A 16,370-nucleotide genomic window follows, 5' to 3' on the forward strand; every position below is an offset into this window, starting at 1 on the left:
TCCACTTCTTTCCCTCCTCCTTAACAGGTATTCTCTGATGATTAATGAGATAATTTGTAAGAAATTCTCTGAAGTGTTCAGATGAACAGTTTATAAATAAAATGCAAAGGACTCTATAAGTGCTGATAAACACTATTCCTTTTTCATGACATGGCCATTCTGGAAATAATTCTTATAGGAAACAGGAGTATGGAAAGTCATTGACAGTGGAAGGACCTATTTCTGTAGGGCAAGGATCCCACAATTTAGAATAAGAATAATGATAACAGTAAACATTTATACAGTACCTTGAGGTTTGTAATAGACATACAATATGTATATGTACATATACTTTATTGTTTATAATTTTTATTTTTCTAATAACAAATATTTTAACTAATATATACCTACCATTATGATTCCCTTGAATTGAGCAATTAAAAAAAACTCTGAAAAACAACCACTCAGTATACACTCAAGCAGTATAGCAAAGCAAATATATCATCTACCATAGAGTTGTCAAGAGGATTAAATGAGATTTTTAAAGAGATACATGTATAATGATATATAAGTATAACTATTTAGATATAGTATTTAATACATGTTTATTTTATTCAATAATTTAGTATATATTTATATCAATATAGTATTATAGCTTCATATAATATATAAAACATTACATTATTATATGTTATGTTAGATATGAATACATTATATATAATATAAATGTGTTTTAAAGCATATAACCTCTCATTTGATCCTCATGACAACCCTGTGAGTTATATGATATTATTATTTGTTTTGCTGTATTGTGTAGGTATTTATTGAAAGATTGTTTCTCAGGTTTCTTAAATTGCTCAATTTGAGGGGAACATAATGAGAAGGATATATTAATAAAATACTTGTTACTAGAAAAATAAAAATTATAAACAACAAAAAAAAGAACCAGTGTTTTAGAGGCTTTAAAGCATAAGTTTTAGGAGAGGTGGCCTATGCTATTGGACAGGTGCCTGACCTTGATATCAAATTCTTGGTTCAAGTTCTGCCTCTGACACCTTGGCTGAGAGACTCTGAGGAGGTCACCATAGCCTCTCAATGCCCCCAGACAACTTTCGAAGACTTTGTAAGTCCAATTGTAAGGCAGAGTTTCTGAGTTGGTAAAGGGAAGTCCCCACTGGGAATTCCCTACCCAGATGAAATGACACATTAAGTTACAAAAAAAGTTAGTGGGATGGGAAAGCCTAGTGGATAGAGTGCATGGAATCAGAAGATCCTCATAACATCATAGGCTAAGAGGTGGCAAGGACCTTACAAGCAATCAAGTCAACCTTTCATTTTACAGATGAAGAAACTGAGGCTCAGAGGGGATAAATGACCTGTTTCAAATTCCACTCGACATTTAATTGTTCAATCCTGGGCAAGTCCCTTTACCTATATATGCCTCACTCAGCAACTCTGTTATTGAATTGTTTTCAATCTTGATTCTTTTTGACCCCGTTTGGGGTTTTCTTGGCAAAGATCCTGGAGTGGTTTGTCATTTCCCTTCTCCAGTTCATTTACAGATGAAGAAACTAAGGCAAACAGGGTTAACTGGCGTGCCCAAGATCTCACATCTAGTAGGTAACTGAGGCCACATTTGAACTCAGCAAGCTCCTTAGGACTTATCTGCCATAGACTTGTGATCTATGCGAGTGAGAGGAGGTTGCCCGCCTTGATAAAAATCACAGATCCTTTATGAATTCGTCTTGCTATTATTTAGACATTTCTCATAAAAATTAACAAAGAGTTCTCTTGAACTGTATGCACAGAACCAGATGGTGGCCTGAATTACTGATCCAACACAGTTGGGTTGTGAGTTCTCCCACATTGTTATGAGATTGATCTTTAATATTAAAAAGTAGGTAGGCCCATTTTAAACAATTTCAGTAGAAATCTACTCTGTAGGGACAGTGTGTTTTGAATGGGCCACCTGCTACCATTTGAACCAGCTAATTTCTTTTTAGGGATCTCAAAGTCCTAGCTATTTGTGTGACAGTCACAGATCTGAGATAGATTTTTCACTCCCTCAGGCTAACAGCATTTCCCTGGCATGAGGCCAACAAGCTTTGACTCCTTAGGACAATTATTTTCAGTCCCAGCTTCTATTAAATGTAATCACATTTCTCAACAAGTAATTAATGTGGAAATGAGGCTTGCACACATAGCCACATACATATGCAGAGATGTTTCTACAGTTAATCCTGAATCATGATTACCTATTCCTGACCAGTCTCCATAGTTTATTATCCAATGTGGAATCCAAAGTCCAGTTCCATTAGGTCCCAGAAACTAGGGCTTAACCAGAATTAACTCATCATTTTAGGATCTAAAGATCATGGATCTGAAAGTGAAGGAGACCTCAGAGTTTATCTCATCCAAATCTTTCATTTTACAGACGAGGAAACTGAAATCCAGGGAAAGGAGGTGGGTGTGCTCAAAGTCACACAGGCAGGGAATATCAGTGGCAGGATTTGAACTTAATTCCTCTGAGACTGAATCCCTTTTCCACCAAAGGATGTCGCTTAAAATATGCTTCTTAACTCAAGCACTACCACAAACATTCCAAAAGAGTCTGCTATGTGCAATGCAAAAAAGGAGATTCCAACTCAGACATCTTCATTTCTTGGATGCTCCAATTGTTGTGTCTCTGGTTTTACAGTATCAAATAAAACTACTGTACTTAGACCAGATATCATCTATCAAGATGTGAGACATTTTGTGAAGATCAAGAAAGACTATTTTAGCTACTGGTATAGACATATACACAAGGTGCCCTCTAGAGATTCTGCTACTAACACAGCACAAAGTATCACATTCACTAAACATCTACTAATCTTCCACTGATACAATGAATATTCCAGTCACTTTTCAACTTGTTTTTGATTTCTACTTTGGGCTTGAGTTTGGTAGACAAAATCAGGGCCTCTACTGGCACTTTTTGAGCTAATGGCTCAAAATGAATAAAAAAAAATTAATCCAATTGCAGAGTAAGCTGGAATTCCAGGGGGGAGATGCTCACCTGAGATATGACCTTTGGGTAGAAGGGAAGGAAATGAGCCATCTGGTACCTTCCTTTTTTAACTCATTATTTCTTACTAACCAGGTTCTAAAATCATATATTTCTAGCTACTTCTGGACTCCAAGTGCTGTCAAGCCCAGCTTTAGGACAAAGTTGAAACCAAAGTAAAGAATATCTTAGTTATCTGTGGGGGACGGTATTGGACTTGAAATTAGGAAGATCTCTTTCTTTTCTTTCCTTTCTTTTTTTCTTTTCTCCCTTCCATAAACAAGAATGCTTCAGTTCTCCTAAGATGCATGACTAAATCAAGGGTACCTCCCTTTGAGAAACAGATTCTGTCTCATTTTTGTCTTTGTATTCCCTAGAATAAGTATTTCACACAAAGTAGGAAGCTAATAAATGTCTATAGTTTGATTTGTATCTCCAGGCCCTAGCAGAATACCTGGCTTAAGTTGCTGCTTAGTAGAGTTTTGTTGATTGCTTGGTACATATACTCCCTCCACTAGTACAGATCCTAACCTTTCTCAATACCGTGAGTTGTTACTTAATGAGTTATCATGGCTGAGCTGCTAGGATGGCTTTCTGTGTCATGATGAGTCACTGGGAGATTTAGTGGAGGAAAACATGAATGGCCTGCAAGAACTGCAACATCCCAACTCTGAAATTTCTGGCTAGAATTATAGGAAATTCCAGTAGTCTATAACCCTGTTTATATGGTCATTCTTTTCCCCTGGAGCATCATACTTATGCTATGTTACACTAGAGAAGAAAAGTTTTGTAGACCAAATAAATACAAATGTCCACTTGACTATTTCAACAGCTAGCCAGAAATGTATTTGCACACAAAAGAGGCACTTTTGCTCTAAATACAAAAGAAGAAATGTGAAGAATCCTAAGCCCCTATAATTAGTATTTAGGGTGAGCTGAATTGTGTGAGTCTGTGTTTTCAGGCAAGAGAAGTGTCATCTACCAATATCCAGACCCGAGACTTGGAGATGACTTTGGCAGTGACATTTTCAGTCAGAATACTGTAAATATGTCTTTACTACATTATTGCTTTATTATAGAATTAACTACATATATTCATTAATTTTAACATTTGATTATAGAAAATAAAAAGTTACTAATGGAAAAGGAGCATTCTCCAGTTCATTAATGATTACTATTTAATTGACTGGGATGGGGACTTGAGCTAATTATTAAGAAAAAAAGATAGCAAATTCCTTAATAATTAACAAATTATTACAACACATCCCTGGATTTCTTTAGAGCTTGGGAAGATAAATGTAAAATTAAGGAATGCGTTACATGGCAGGATGAAGGATGATCTACAGACAAAAGTGGCAGGATCTCAGTCCCTATTATCTTGCTACACATGGAGGTTACCTCTTCAACAACCTATGACATATGCGTTCATAAATGCTCTCTATATATGCATTTAACACTTTAACCCTTAAAGGCTTAGGAATCATTTCCTAAAGTCTTCAAGGGGATGCCTCACAGTTTTTCCAGTTGTCTTTTTTTAATAAAAACTCTGAGTTTTTAATAAAAAAAAATCTTACTCAAAGAAAAGTGGTTTATTTCCACCATAGCACCCACCATGTGCTAGATTATGTCAGGCTCTGTGGACACAAAGAGAAAAGATATACAAGTCTCTGCCCTCAAGGAGCTTACAATACACGAAGAGATGGTGATGATGTCACAAAGGGAGTGCTGGGTCAGAAGAGGGCCCAGAAGAGGGTTACCTACATTTAGAGAGCATGATAAGCATTTAGATTCTGCAAAGGAGATGGAGAAGAAACTAGGTAGGAGGAGAACCAGGAAAAAATAGATCTAGACAGGAAAGAATATTTGGGAGAAAAGGGTAGACAAAGATCAAGGTACTTGGCAATAAATGAATCAATCAGCAGATTTTTGTTAAAGCACCAAATACAGCAACAATAATAACAATGGCTAGCATTTCTATGGAACTTTAAAATTTGTAAAGTTTTCACGTTTATATATTTTATCTCTTTTGATACACAGACAAAATTTAAGTAGTTCCTGCCCTCAAGGAGGAAGACTACATACACCAGGAAACAATACATAAATATATATGAAATATATACAATAAATAGAAGACAATTGGGAAGAGAGGATAAAGATACTAACAGCTTGAAGATGAGGAAAGACTTCAAATATTCTATGGCATTTGAGCAGAGCTCTGAAAGAGTCTAAGAGAAAATGAAGAGAGGTTAGTCTGTGCAGAGGGTAAAGAGATGTGGTGTTGGTTATGAGGAACAACAAAAAAGGCTGGTTTGATTAGACCTTAGGGTGCTTTAAGAAGAGTAATATATAAAAAGGCTGGAAAGTGAGGTTGGAAAAATACTTATTGATTTGTTGATATATGAGAAGTTTAAATCTCCTCAAAGTTAAATGATAGAGTAGAATGGAAAAGATCCATGAGTACTATAAATTATTCCTCTTCAAAAAACAAATACCCTTCCCTTCTGTCTTAGAATTGATAAGGCAAAAGAATGGTGCCAAGCAATTGGGGTTAAGTGACTTGCCCAATGTCATCCGGCTAGGAAGTGTCTGAGGCTAGATTTGAACCTAGATCCTTCTGACTCCAGACCGGGCACTCTATCCATGCTACTTAGGTTTCTCAAAACTATTCCTTTTAGTCAATTTGCAAAGGCCACTCATCTTTACCTGATAAAAGTAAGAAGTCTTTATACCATTGTGGACTTTATGTGGAAACACCTAGAAAAGACTTTCTATAGCAATTGATAATTAGATTCTCCCCTCCTAGAATGAGAATTGGATGGTCTGAATTTGACCAGGGGCTGCTTTGGAGAAACATTCAGTCCTTAGTACTATCATTTCTTTTGTTCATGCTCTAAAGAATTATTTTTTCCAGCTAGTAAAAAGTATCGATGACTGTATACTCCCTCTTTCAACTTAGGTTGTGGCTTTAAAAGGCAGATCATAAAAGAGATTTTTGCATGGAGCAGTAGACCAAAATCATCGATCTTCATTTCTGAGCTGTGCTCAATTTAATAACAAAATATTTTCAAATACTAGGTTTGCTGAAATAAGTAATGATACAAATAAGAACTTCAATGACTATAAATGAGAAGTGACATTTTGTCTGATTAACTTTAAAAAAACCAAATTATTACTGTGTTTAGAAAAAAACAGGTGGGAGGCAGCCGATTCTCTGCAAAAGGAGGATATCAATACCTGCAATCTTCATAGTGTTGATGCAGCTAGATGGCACAGGGCTTTAATTTTAGAGTTAGGACGACTTGAGTTCAAATTTAGCTTCAGATGCCTTCTAGCTGTGTGACCTTGGGCAAGTAGCTTTAACTTCTACCTGGCTTACCTTCCTCATTTGTAAAATGGGGATAATAATAGTATCTTCTTCCCAGAATTGTTATGAGTACAAAATGAGATAATATTTACAAAGTGCTTCACAAACCTTAAAGAGCTACGTAAACATTAGCTGATATTGTTGTTTTTAGAATTCATTCAATGACATTATAGATAAAATACTTTTAGCTTTAAAGTGCTATTGAAACATTAATTCTTATTGATCCCAAACTATTCAATTATGATGATAGCAGAAACACATTTGTGTAGCTATTTGAAGGAGATTATAGAAATATGTCCTTAAAATAGTGATGATAGTTCACATTTCCATAACACTTTTGAGATTTACAAAACATTTCCCTTAAAACAATTTTATGAGAGAGGGAGTGCAAGTATTAGCCCAATTTTGCAGATGAAGAGGCTGAAACTAAGAGAGATTAATACAGTCCATCAAAGGTTTATCAATAGGATACTGTAAAATTGTCTCCCAGTAGGCAAAATAAACAAGCTAAAAGAGATTACTTATGCACACCATCAGATAGGTAATTTAAAGTTAGATACCACAGGTTAGAAGAAAGGATGCTCACTGGAAAGTGTTCATTGATGTTTGTGTTCATCCATTCCTTAAATGAATTAAAAGGTTGTTGTAGTGGAAAGACTGTACTAAGTTGAAATCCTGTCTCTGACCCCGAGGCAAATTGCTTCATTGCTCTAAACTTTCTTATCCTCATCTGTATAATGGGCATAATAATATTTGGTCAGTCTTCTTCACATGGTTCTTATGGTGCAAAGCAATTTGCAAAATTTAACATGTAATGTAAAGGTGAGTTCTTGTCAGGTAGTATTGAAGTTGGAGAATTAGCTATATTGGTGGGGAAGGGAAGGATGTATAGTTATGCAGCTTTCTGGGAAAAGGGAATAGCTTTAAGAGATTAATCATAATAAGAGTTAACATTTATATATTCCCCTCTCTGTGCCAGACACTATGCTAAGAGCTTGACAAATCTCTCTCTTGATCCCTACAACCATTCTGGAAGGTAGGTGCTATTATTATCCCCATCTTCCAGATGAGTAAAGTGAAGCAAACAGAAGTAAAGTCATTTGCTTAAAGTCATACTGCTAGTAAGTGTCTGATGGTCAGATCTGAACTCAATTTTTCCTCCTTCTAGGTCCAGAACGCTATCCACTGTACCAGGAATCTGGGCCAGGAGAGGCTAGAGAAAGAGATTATCTCTAGGGTCCCTTCAAGTTCTTGATCTGAGGATGAAGTAGTAGCTTTCCTCTAGAGAAGCCAAAAGCATCCATGTAATTTATGAGCCCTCCCCAAAACAGGGAAAAACCCCAACCGAGCTCACAAAACTCATCTCTCTTAAAACAACAAAGCCCCCACCCTATTACCCACGCCTTGGATTCCTATAAGCACATTGCCCACACAGCACTGAAAGATTTATTCATAAAAGCAGGGTGAGAAGACACAAAATGATAAATAAAAATCCTTTCCAAACTAATTCATCAGATAGCTGAAACAGTGTTCTGAATAGCCAAGTTAACAAATTTATATCTAACCACTCTCCAAGAGGCTTTGAAGACTTAAAACAAAAAGATTCATAGAGAAATAGTAAGAAATAAAGCCAGGGCAAACACGCTTGCCCATCTGACTATGCCCATCATTTTATTTTGACATTTAATATTCATATGTATTTTGTCCTCATGAGAGACTATGAACTCTGAGGACAAAGGCCAGATCTTCTTGGAACTGTTTTCTCCACCCTATTTCTAGCAGAGTAGATGCTTAATAAGCTCTTGTTGAATTAATGAAAGAATAATAATAATAGTGATAAATAACACAATTATAATTTAAGAAGAACTTTATATTCACTTTTCCTTTTACTTGTCACAACAACCCTGTGAGTTAAGGAATGCAAGTATGACTACCCATTTTATGAATGAGATAGATCACTGAGACTCAGAGAAGTTACATGGTCCCAAAGCCAGTAAGAAGCTGAACTGGGGGTAGCAGCTTTGATGTGTGATGCAAAGAGCCCTATATTCGGAATCACCAGCCCTGATATTTATTGCTTGAGCAAATCTGTGCAAATGCCTCAACTTTTGGCATCATCGGGTTTCAGGGTTAGAAGGGACCTTAGAGGTGATCTAGTCAAGGCTGAACCCAAACCAGAATTCCCATCAACATCCCTAGATCTATTGAAGCAGAGGTCATCCAACCGGTTTTGAGACCAACCAGGGCAGGGCAGGAGGAGGGAATAAGGATCTGGCTCCAAGGTGACAGCCCAAACTGCAAAGGGTCAATTTGGCAATCTATAATTTAGAGATTCAAGAGCCTCCAATGGGGAAAAGCTACATATTTACCAACTTCCTCTGTCCCAAGTAGTGACTAGGATGTCATCCAGGAATCATCAATGATAGGATCTAGTGAGAGGATGAAAGATTCCCCATGAAATACATATAGCCAGGGCAGGGCACCTTCCCAAGATGCTTGTTAGGATCTATGTCCCAGGGAGCCCATCTTAGATGCAGGTTACCTAAAGGATCTCTTACATTTGACTTAGATCCTTGAGGGATCATAGCTATAGTGCTATATATCTAGGAGAATAGGTGGAAAACAACATTATGTAAGGCATTTTATGTAAAAAGAGAGAAAAAAGGGAGTACGGAAGGAGGGAAAATGTCTGTGGAAACCATGTCCTAAATGAATTTAGGGAAATTTGCTTCTTTCCCTCTTCTTTTTGGGATATACCAGGAGGAAATGTCAGTTTCCCCATATGTAAAAGGAAAGGGTTAGAATAGACGAGGGATCCTTTACTCCCTAGATCGGATGTCCATGAGCTTTAAAAAAATCTTGATAACTATGTTATAATATTATACATATAACAAACCCATTATCAATGAACAAACATTTATGTAGAACCTACTGTGTACTAGTCACTGTATTAAGCACTTGGGATATGCTATTGTTCAGTCGTTTCAGTTTCATCTCACTCTTTGTCACTCTATTTGGGCTTATCTTGGTAAAAATAGTGGAGTGGTTTGCCATTTCCTTCCCTTGCTCATTTAATGATGAAAAAACTGAGGGAAATAGTATTAAGTGACCTTCCTAGGGTCATTTTGCTAGTAAATGTCTGAAGCCACTCAGGACGATGAGTCTTCCTCACTCCTAGCCCAGCACTCTATCCACTCTACCATCTAGCTACTAGCAGGGATATAAAAAGAGGTAAAAGACAGTCCCTTCCCTCAAGGAGCTTATAGCCAATGGGGGAAGACAACAAACAATTATACCAAGCGAGCTATCTATAGGATAAATAGGAAATAACTGAGAAGTAAGGCACTAGAATTAAGAGAGGTTGTGGAAGGCTTTCTATAGAAGGTGGGATTTCAGTGGAGACATATAAGTTTCCTATTTTATTCTATGTATTTTTACACATTTAGTAACATTCTAAGAAAGGGTCTATAGGCTTCACTAGAAAATCAAGGGTTTTTTTTGGCACAAAAATAGTTGAGAAACCCTGATCTAGATGATCTCAAGGGCTTCCAGTTCTAAATTGTGTATATGAAAATTCCCAACATCTTTAAGAAGAGAACTGACATTTCACCCTTAAGGTTCTTTCTTGTTTGGAATAAGAACAAAATAAGGTAATGTAGTGAAAAATATAATGGGTCTGGAGTCAGTAGACCCGAGTTCAAATTCTAATTCTCTTCTTAATGTCTATGTGACCCTGGGCAAGTAATTTTACCTCTCCAGACCTCAGTTTTCTGTAAAGTCTGATTTTTATTTTTTATTTATTCATCTATTTGTTCGTTTTGTTTGCTTGTTTATTTTTCAAACCCTTGCAGAAGAGTGACAAGGGCTAGGCAATGGGGATTAAGTGACTTGCCCAGGGTCACACAGCTAGGAAATATCTGAGGCCAGATCTGAACCTAGGACCTCCTATCTCTAGGCCTGGCTCTCAATTCACTGAGCTACCCAGCTGCCCCCCAAAGTCTGATCTTTAAAAAGAGGAGGTTAGATAAAATGCCTTCTACTGTCCTATGAGCTAGAAATCATATATCTATAGTATTTTAGCTTGTAGATGAATGCTATCTAGTCCAATATTCACATTTTACATGTAGAGAAACTGAGACTAATATTGGTGCTATAACTTGCCCTAAGAGGTCACATAGCTAGTGGGTAGCTGAGCTACTATGAGAATCCAGTCTCCTTATTCCTAAATCAGAGCTCTTTCTATCATTCTTTGATCTGGCTGTTTATATGGTTTGCAAGAGGGTTAAAGCCCTCTTTTTATGGGTCTGTTAATGAACAATGAATGAGACCCGGAGAGGGATCAGCCTTCCCTGAAAAAAGCTAAATTCTACTTAAAATATCTTAGAAGGAAAGAGAATTGTTTGTCAAGTTTCACGCTTTCTTTCTTCCCATCCAGTCTGCTGTAAAAAACATTTTTTTTAAACTAAAAGATCAGATTATCTGTCCTGCCCTCTTCCCCTTTTGACCATGGAACTAGCATAGAGGAATGGAAAGAGTCTTGGATTTGGAGCCAGTGGATTTGAATTTAAAGTCTCTTTTTGTTACTTACTACTTGCATGGACTTGGGCAAATGAATCTCTCAACCTTTTGAGGTCTTAGCAACTTATTTGGAAAATGAGACTGTTGAGCTAGATGACTTCTAAGGCCACTTCCCACCTTTAATTTATGTATGTCTTTTCTAAATTCTGCCTGTTCTATTAGAACACAATGTTTTGCTTAATAAATTTACATGCTTCTGTTGGTGGAGTTGCAAATGGCTTCAACTCTTCTGAAGAACAATTTGGAATTATGCCCCAAACACTATAAAACTGTGAAACTCTTTGACCTAGCAGTACCACTATGAGATCTATAGCCCAAAGAGAATAAAGAAAAAGGAAAAAAGTCCTCTTTGTACATTATTTATAGCAGTTCTTTTTGTGGTGGCAAAGAATTAGAAATTGAGGAGATACCCATTAGTTGAGGAATGATTGAACAAGTTGTGGTATGGTATAACACTATGATGGACAATTATTATGCTATAAGGAATGAAAGGCAGGATGGTCTTAGAAAAACCTAGGAAAACCTATATAAACTGATGAAGAGCAAAGTGAGCAGAACCAGGAGATCCATTATACATAGTTATAGCAACATTACAAAGATGATCAACTGTGAAAGGCTTAGTTTCTCTGATCAGCAATGATCCAAGACAATGCCAAAGGCTCCATGATGAAAAATACTATCTACCTTCAGAGAAAGAACTGATGAACTCTGAATACAGATCAAAGCACACTTTTTAAATTTTATTATTTGGACTTTTTTTTTTTTTTTGCAACATGGCTAATATCAAAAAGTTTTTTATGACTTGACATGTATAATTGATTTCATATTGCTTGGTGGGAAGGAGGACGAGAATTTCAAATTTGGAACTCAAAATTTAAAAATAAACAAATGTTAAAATATGTTAAAATGTTAAAAATAAACAAAAAATTAAAATAAATTTAGGTGCTTAATAAATGTTTGTATAATTGAATCAACTAGTTTCTTGGCAGGTCTAATGTAGGAATTTTGTACTGCAATATAGTTACAATGTATGTAAAAGTTTAAGAATCTGAGATGGGGGACTAGGTGGAGATTGCTGTTAGAACTCCTGTGTTCTCAGGATTTAAATGTGATTTAGATCCTGAGGCGATCTGAACTGTCACAACTCTTGCAGTAACATCAAATGCCACATCTATTTGGCAGTAGAGGAGGAACAACCAAATTTGAATATTGACTAATACTTAATTAGCTGGGGATCTAAAACAAATAACTTAAAACTTCCAAAGCCCCAACTTTCTCATCTGTAAAATGGAGCTCATAATACTATTGTGACAGCCTAGCATATCAGCTAGCATCTTGAATCTGGAGTCAGGAAAGGATTCAGATTCCACCTTAGATATTTATGAACCGTGTGACCTTGAAGTCACCTATTTTCCTAAGACTTGGTTTTGTCATCTGTAAAATGGGGCTAACCATATCACTTGACTCTATGAAAAGAAATAATAACCTTTGCACTATCAACCTTACTGATTGTTCCTGTGGAAAGCATTTGACTCTCTATATCAGAGGTCGGCAACCTTTTTGGCTGAGAAAGCCATAAATGCCACATTTTTTAAAATGTAATTTCATGAGAGCCGTACAGTGCTCACAATGCACACTCCTGTAACAGTGCCTGAAAAAAATTGACTTTATGACTCCTGCAGAAAGAGCCATATCTGGCCCTCAAAAGAGCCAGATATGGCTTGAGAGCCATTCATTGCCGACCCCTGCTCTATATCAACATGAGCTATTATTACTGCCGCCTACTTCCCAGGGTTGTTCTAAGGATCTATTGAGAACATGTGTGCAAAGGCCATTAAAACTGTAAAGCTTTAGTTAAATTCAAGTTGCTGTTAGTAAAGATAAGGAGGTAGTGTCCTGCTTCAGATATTCTCATGTGAGGACCAGCACTGATGCTAAAATAGTTGTGGAAATTAACTGTATGAGACAAATGAAGTGAGCCCTCCTACATTTATCCCTGCCACCTTTTCAAGCCTACCTCCCATTACTAGGTCCAAAAGTGGACAGGGATCAGACAGGCCATTCAAATCATGGCCCTTACGGTAGTGGGGAGGCTGGTGGCTGTATTAATATACAGAATACCAGGATTTGGTGGGAACATCACCACTCTAGAGCGGTTTGTCAGAGGAGAAAAAAGAGGAGAAATTAGGTTAAGAGGAAAAAAAATAAGCTCAAGTTCATCTTTCATAGAATAGTGGCTAGAGTTCAAGTCTTGGAATCAAGAAGACCTGGTTTCCCATACCTCTGACAGTTAGACCACTGTCAAGTCGCTTACCCTCCTTGAGCCCTTGAGCTTCCTCACTGTAAAATGGGGATAATAATGCCTATCAAATTACCTCTCTATTACTGCAAGGCTCAAAAGAGATAATGCACATAAAGCTCTTTGCAAGCCTTTAAATATTTTGTAAACATTACTTATTATTGACTCTAAGTTCTATGAATTATAACCTTTGTATATAGCAACATACAATAGATACGAGTTATTATTAAGGTTCCAAAATTACAAGTTACATATACAGGTTGTGTGATCTTCATAGGTTAAAGTAGTACACAGAAGAAATCAGAGGTTCTTAATGTATTAGCATACTGTTAAATCAAATTATTATTGATTTGGAGGAGGAGGGTTGAGATTTGTTTTTATTAACAGAAATTAAGCAGCTAAAGGAGATTAATTTGCATTTCTGCTCAATTACTAGAGCCTCACCTAGCCAAGTTGCCCGATATACCTTATTTAAATTCAGCCCAGTGGAAAAATAAACACAGAGAAGAAATGTGGAGTGAAAGGAAGCTTGGCTTAGAAGGGGAGGAGTGTCCTCTGAGCAAATGACAATGAAGAATAATCCTCAGGTGGAGATAAGGAAGAGGTTTTTTCTGCTACCTCTTTTCTGCATAAGACCCCCCACAGGTCTCCTCCCTCCCTTTTTCTCTCTCTCACACAGAAATCCAACTGGCAGATTTTCAGACATGGTGAAAATGAATGCACTTGCTGCCATTGCTGTGGCAGCCACCCCCTCTTTCCAATGTCAGCAACATACACACACACACACCACTCCACACCACAGCACACACACACACACACACACACACACACACACACACACACACACACCTCATTAACCAGCTACACACTACACTATGCACTCCCCATAAACCAGTTACACACACTACACCCCCCATAAACCAGTTTTACACACACACCATATATATACCTCAATAAACCAGTTACACACAAATACACCATATAGAATCCCACCCCCCCAAACAGTTATACGCAGGCACACACACACCCATAAACCAGTTCCCCATCAGGAGCCTGTGATATTCAGCACCTAAATAAGCCTCTTAGTCGAACAGTCCCATTCATTCACCTTCAAGCCCCTTCCAGGACATGGTGATTCAGAAATTTTCTTTTAAATGATGTAGAGAGATTATTTTAAAAGCATAATTATTTTTGCTGCCAGACGGAAGGACTAGACTGCATTTCCTTTACCCTTTCCCTTCCTTTTCTCTCTGTACTACCCCCTTCTTCCCCTGCCGCTCCCCCCCCCCCCCAGCCTATTGCCAGTTCTTGGTAAAAAGAGAAAAACGGCAGCAAACATCAACTAGAGAGCCACAGAAAAAGCTCTTTCCTTCTGCATGAAAAGATAAACGTGGCTGGAGAAGCATCTCCCTGTCTGAAAAACGAGGGGGTTATCCTAGATGATCGCTGAAGGTTTCTTCTAGCTCTAACATCTAGGATCCTATTCATGGGCGAAAGATTCTCTCCCCTTCTCCCCCAACCCCTTCCCCCAACAGGGGGCACATGCTCCAAGGCTGTCCGTGGGCAGGCACAGCTGTGCCACCCACAAGTACACAGTCTAACACACGCTACACATGCTTCACACAACCTCAAGCCCTGGGGTGCACCCTCTATGTGCATGTGTGCAATCACATTGGCAAGAAGCGAGCCCCTCACGTCTGACCCCCTAGCGGCTCCCTCCTCTACCCAGTCTCCAATCCCATCCTCATCTCCATCCCTATCCCAGTCTCCATCTCCATCCAAATCCTCGCCTCTCTCACCTAGGACCACAGCAAGCACGGTGGACAGCAGAAGCCAGTTGTTCTTGAGAAATCGCTTGTAGTCCCATCCCCTCCTCTCTGGCTTCCCCATGGTGGCCGCTGAAGCTGCCGGCGCCAGCAGCCTCTGATCCTTTGCAAAGAAGCTCCTGATGTTGGCGGTGGTGGGGTCCCAAGGGGTCGGAAGCCTCCGGCCGCCTGGGACAGAGCAGGGGCGAAGAGCCGGAGCAGCGGAGGTTGAGCGCACTGGATGTGCTGGAGGCGCAAGGCCGTCTATTGCTCCGAATGCTGCCGCCTCTCTGGTGCTTGCCTCTCTGAGGCCGGAAGCCCGCAGCCGTGCGCGCTGCTCCTGCCAGCCTAGTGAGTGCCAGCTTTGGGGGTGGGAAAGAGGGCCGGGGGGAGGGGGGGGGAGGGAAGGGGTGTGGAAGCCGTGCGGGGTTGGGCGGGCTCGGCTCCTCCTGCTGCCGCTGTGCTAGGCTGCGTCCCGGCCAACCAGGGTTGGGAGAGGGAGGAGACGGCTTTTAGGGTGGTGAGTCCGCGGAGGGCTTGCGGGAGTGCTCCGCACCAGCCGCACTACCGTGCCCAGCCAAGCGGCGGCGGCAGAAGCTCGAACAGCTGTTCCTCAGGCTTTTCCCCAGCCTTCAGAGTTCTTTAGCCTCCTCTGTTTCTTTCGCTGTTGTAAAGAGGAAAGAACGCTTGAAATCAAGAGAAACTGTTCAAATCCAGGTTTTGCTACGTATTACCTATACAGCCTAGGGGCAAGCCCCTTCCTCTTCCTGGACCTCAGTTTCTTTAGATGTCAAATGAGGGCGGGATTTAGACTAAATTTTCTCTAAGCTCCTTTAAAGCTCCTATGATTCGGGGCTTTGTAACAACTCAACTCATTCACCTCCCCCCATCCTGACACACACAGCCAGTGTCCGAAAATATTTATCCTCTTTGGATCCCAACTTGAGTACTCCACTAGTCCTTAGTGATATTCAATCTTCTCTAATGTTCATCTACAGAACTCAATTGCACTTAACTATCTAATTTTTGTGCCCAAGGCAAAAATAGAAAATTGCACTCCTTTTCCTAATGAGGTGGAATGCTGGGGATGGTAGATGCATACATGTATACACACACACACACACACACACACACACACACACATATATATATATATATATATATATTTCTGTTTCTTTAATCTTTGCTTACCCAAAGCATAGTCTCACTGTTATTATAGCTCTCTTCATTAATCATGATCATTTATAGAAGCACTTTAAGGTTTATACAGAGATTTTCTTAGGACAATTCTTTAAAGTA

At 38.8% G+C, this 16,370-nt stretch overlaps 1 protein-coding gene across 1 annotated transcript in view; it reads right to left on the minus strand.

The window, feature by feature from the left end:
• SLC1A1 (solute carrier family 1 member 1) overlaps positions 1–15,392 on the minus strand; it is a 98,242-nt gene extending 82,850 nt beyond the window's left edge. The window contains exon 1 of the mRNA XM_044656707.1: positions 15,066–15,392. Within this exon, the coding sequence (XP_044512642.1) occupies positions 15,066–15,156 (91 nt within the window). The 5' untranslated portion in view covers positions 15,157–15,392. The remainder of the gene's footprint in view (positions 1–15,065) is intronic.
• Positions 15,393–16,370: the final 978 nt, after the last annotated feature.

The sequence above is a fragment of the Gracilinanus agilis genome, chromosome 1 (assembly GCF_016433145.1).
Source record: "Gracilinanus agilis isolate LMUSP501 chromosome 1, AgileGrace, whole genome shotgun sequence".
NCBI classification, from domain to species: Eukaryota; Metazoa; Chordata; class Mammalia; order Didelphimorphia; family Didelphidae; genus Gracilinanus; species Gracilinanus agilis.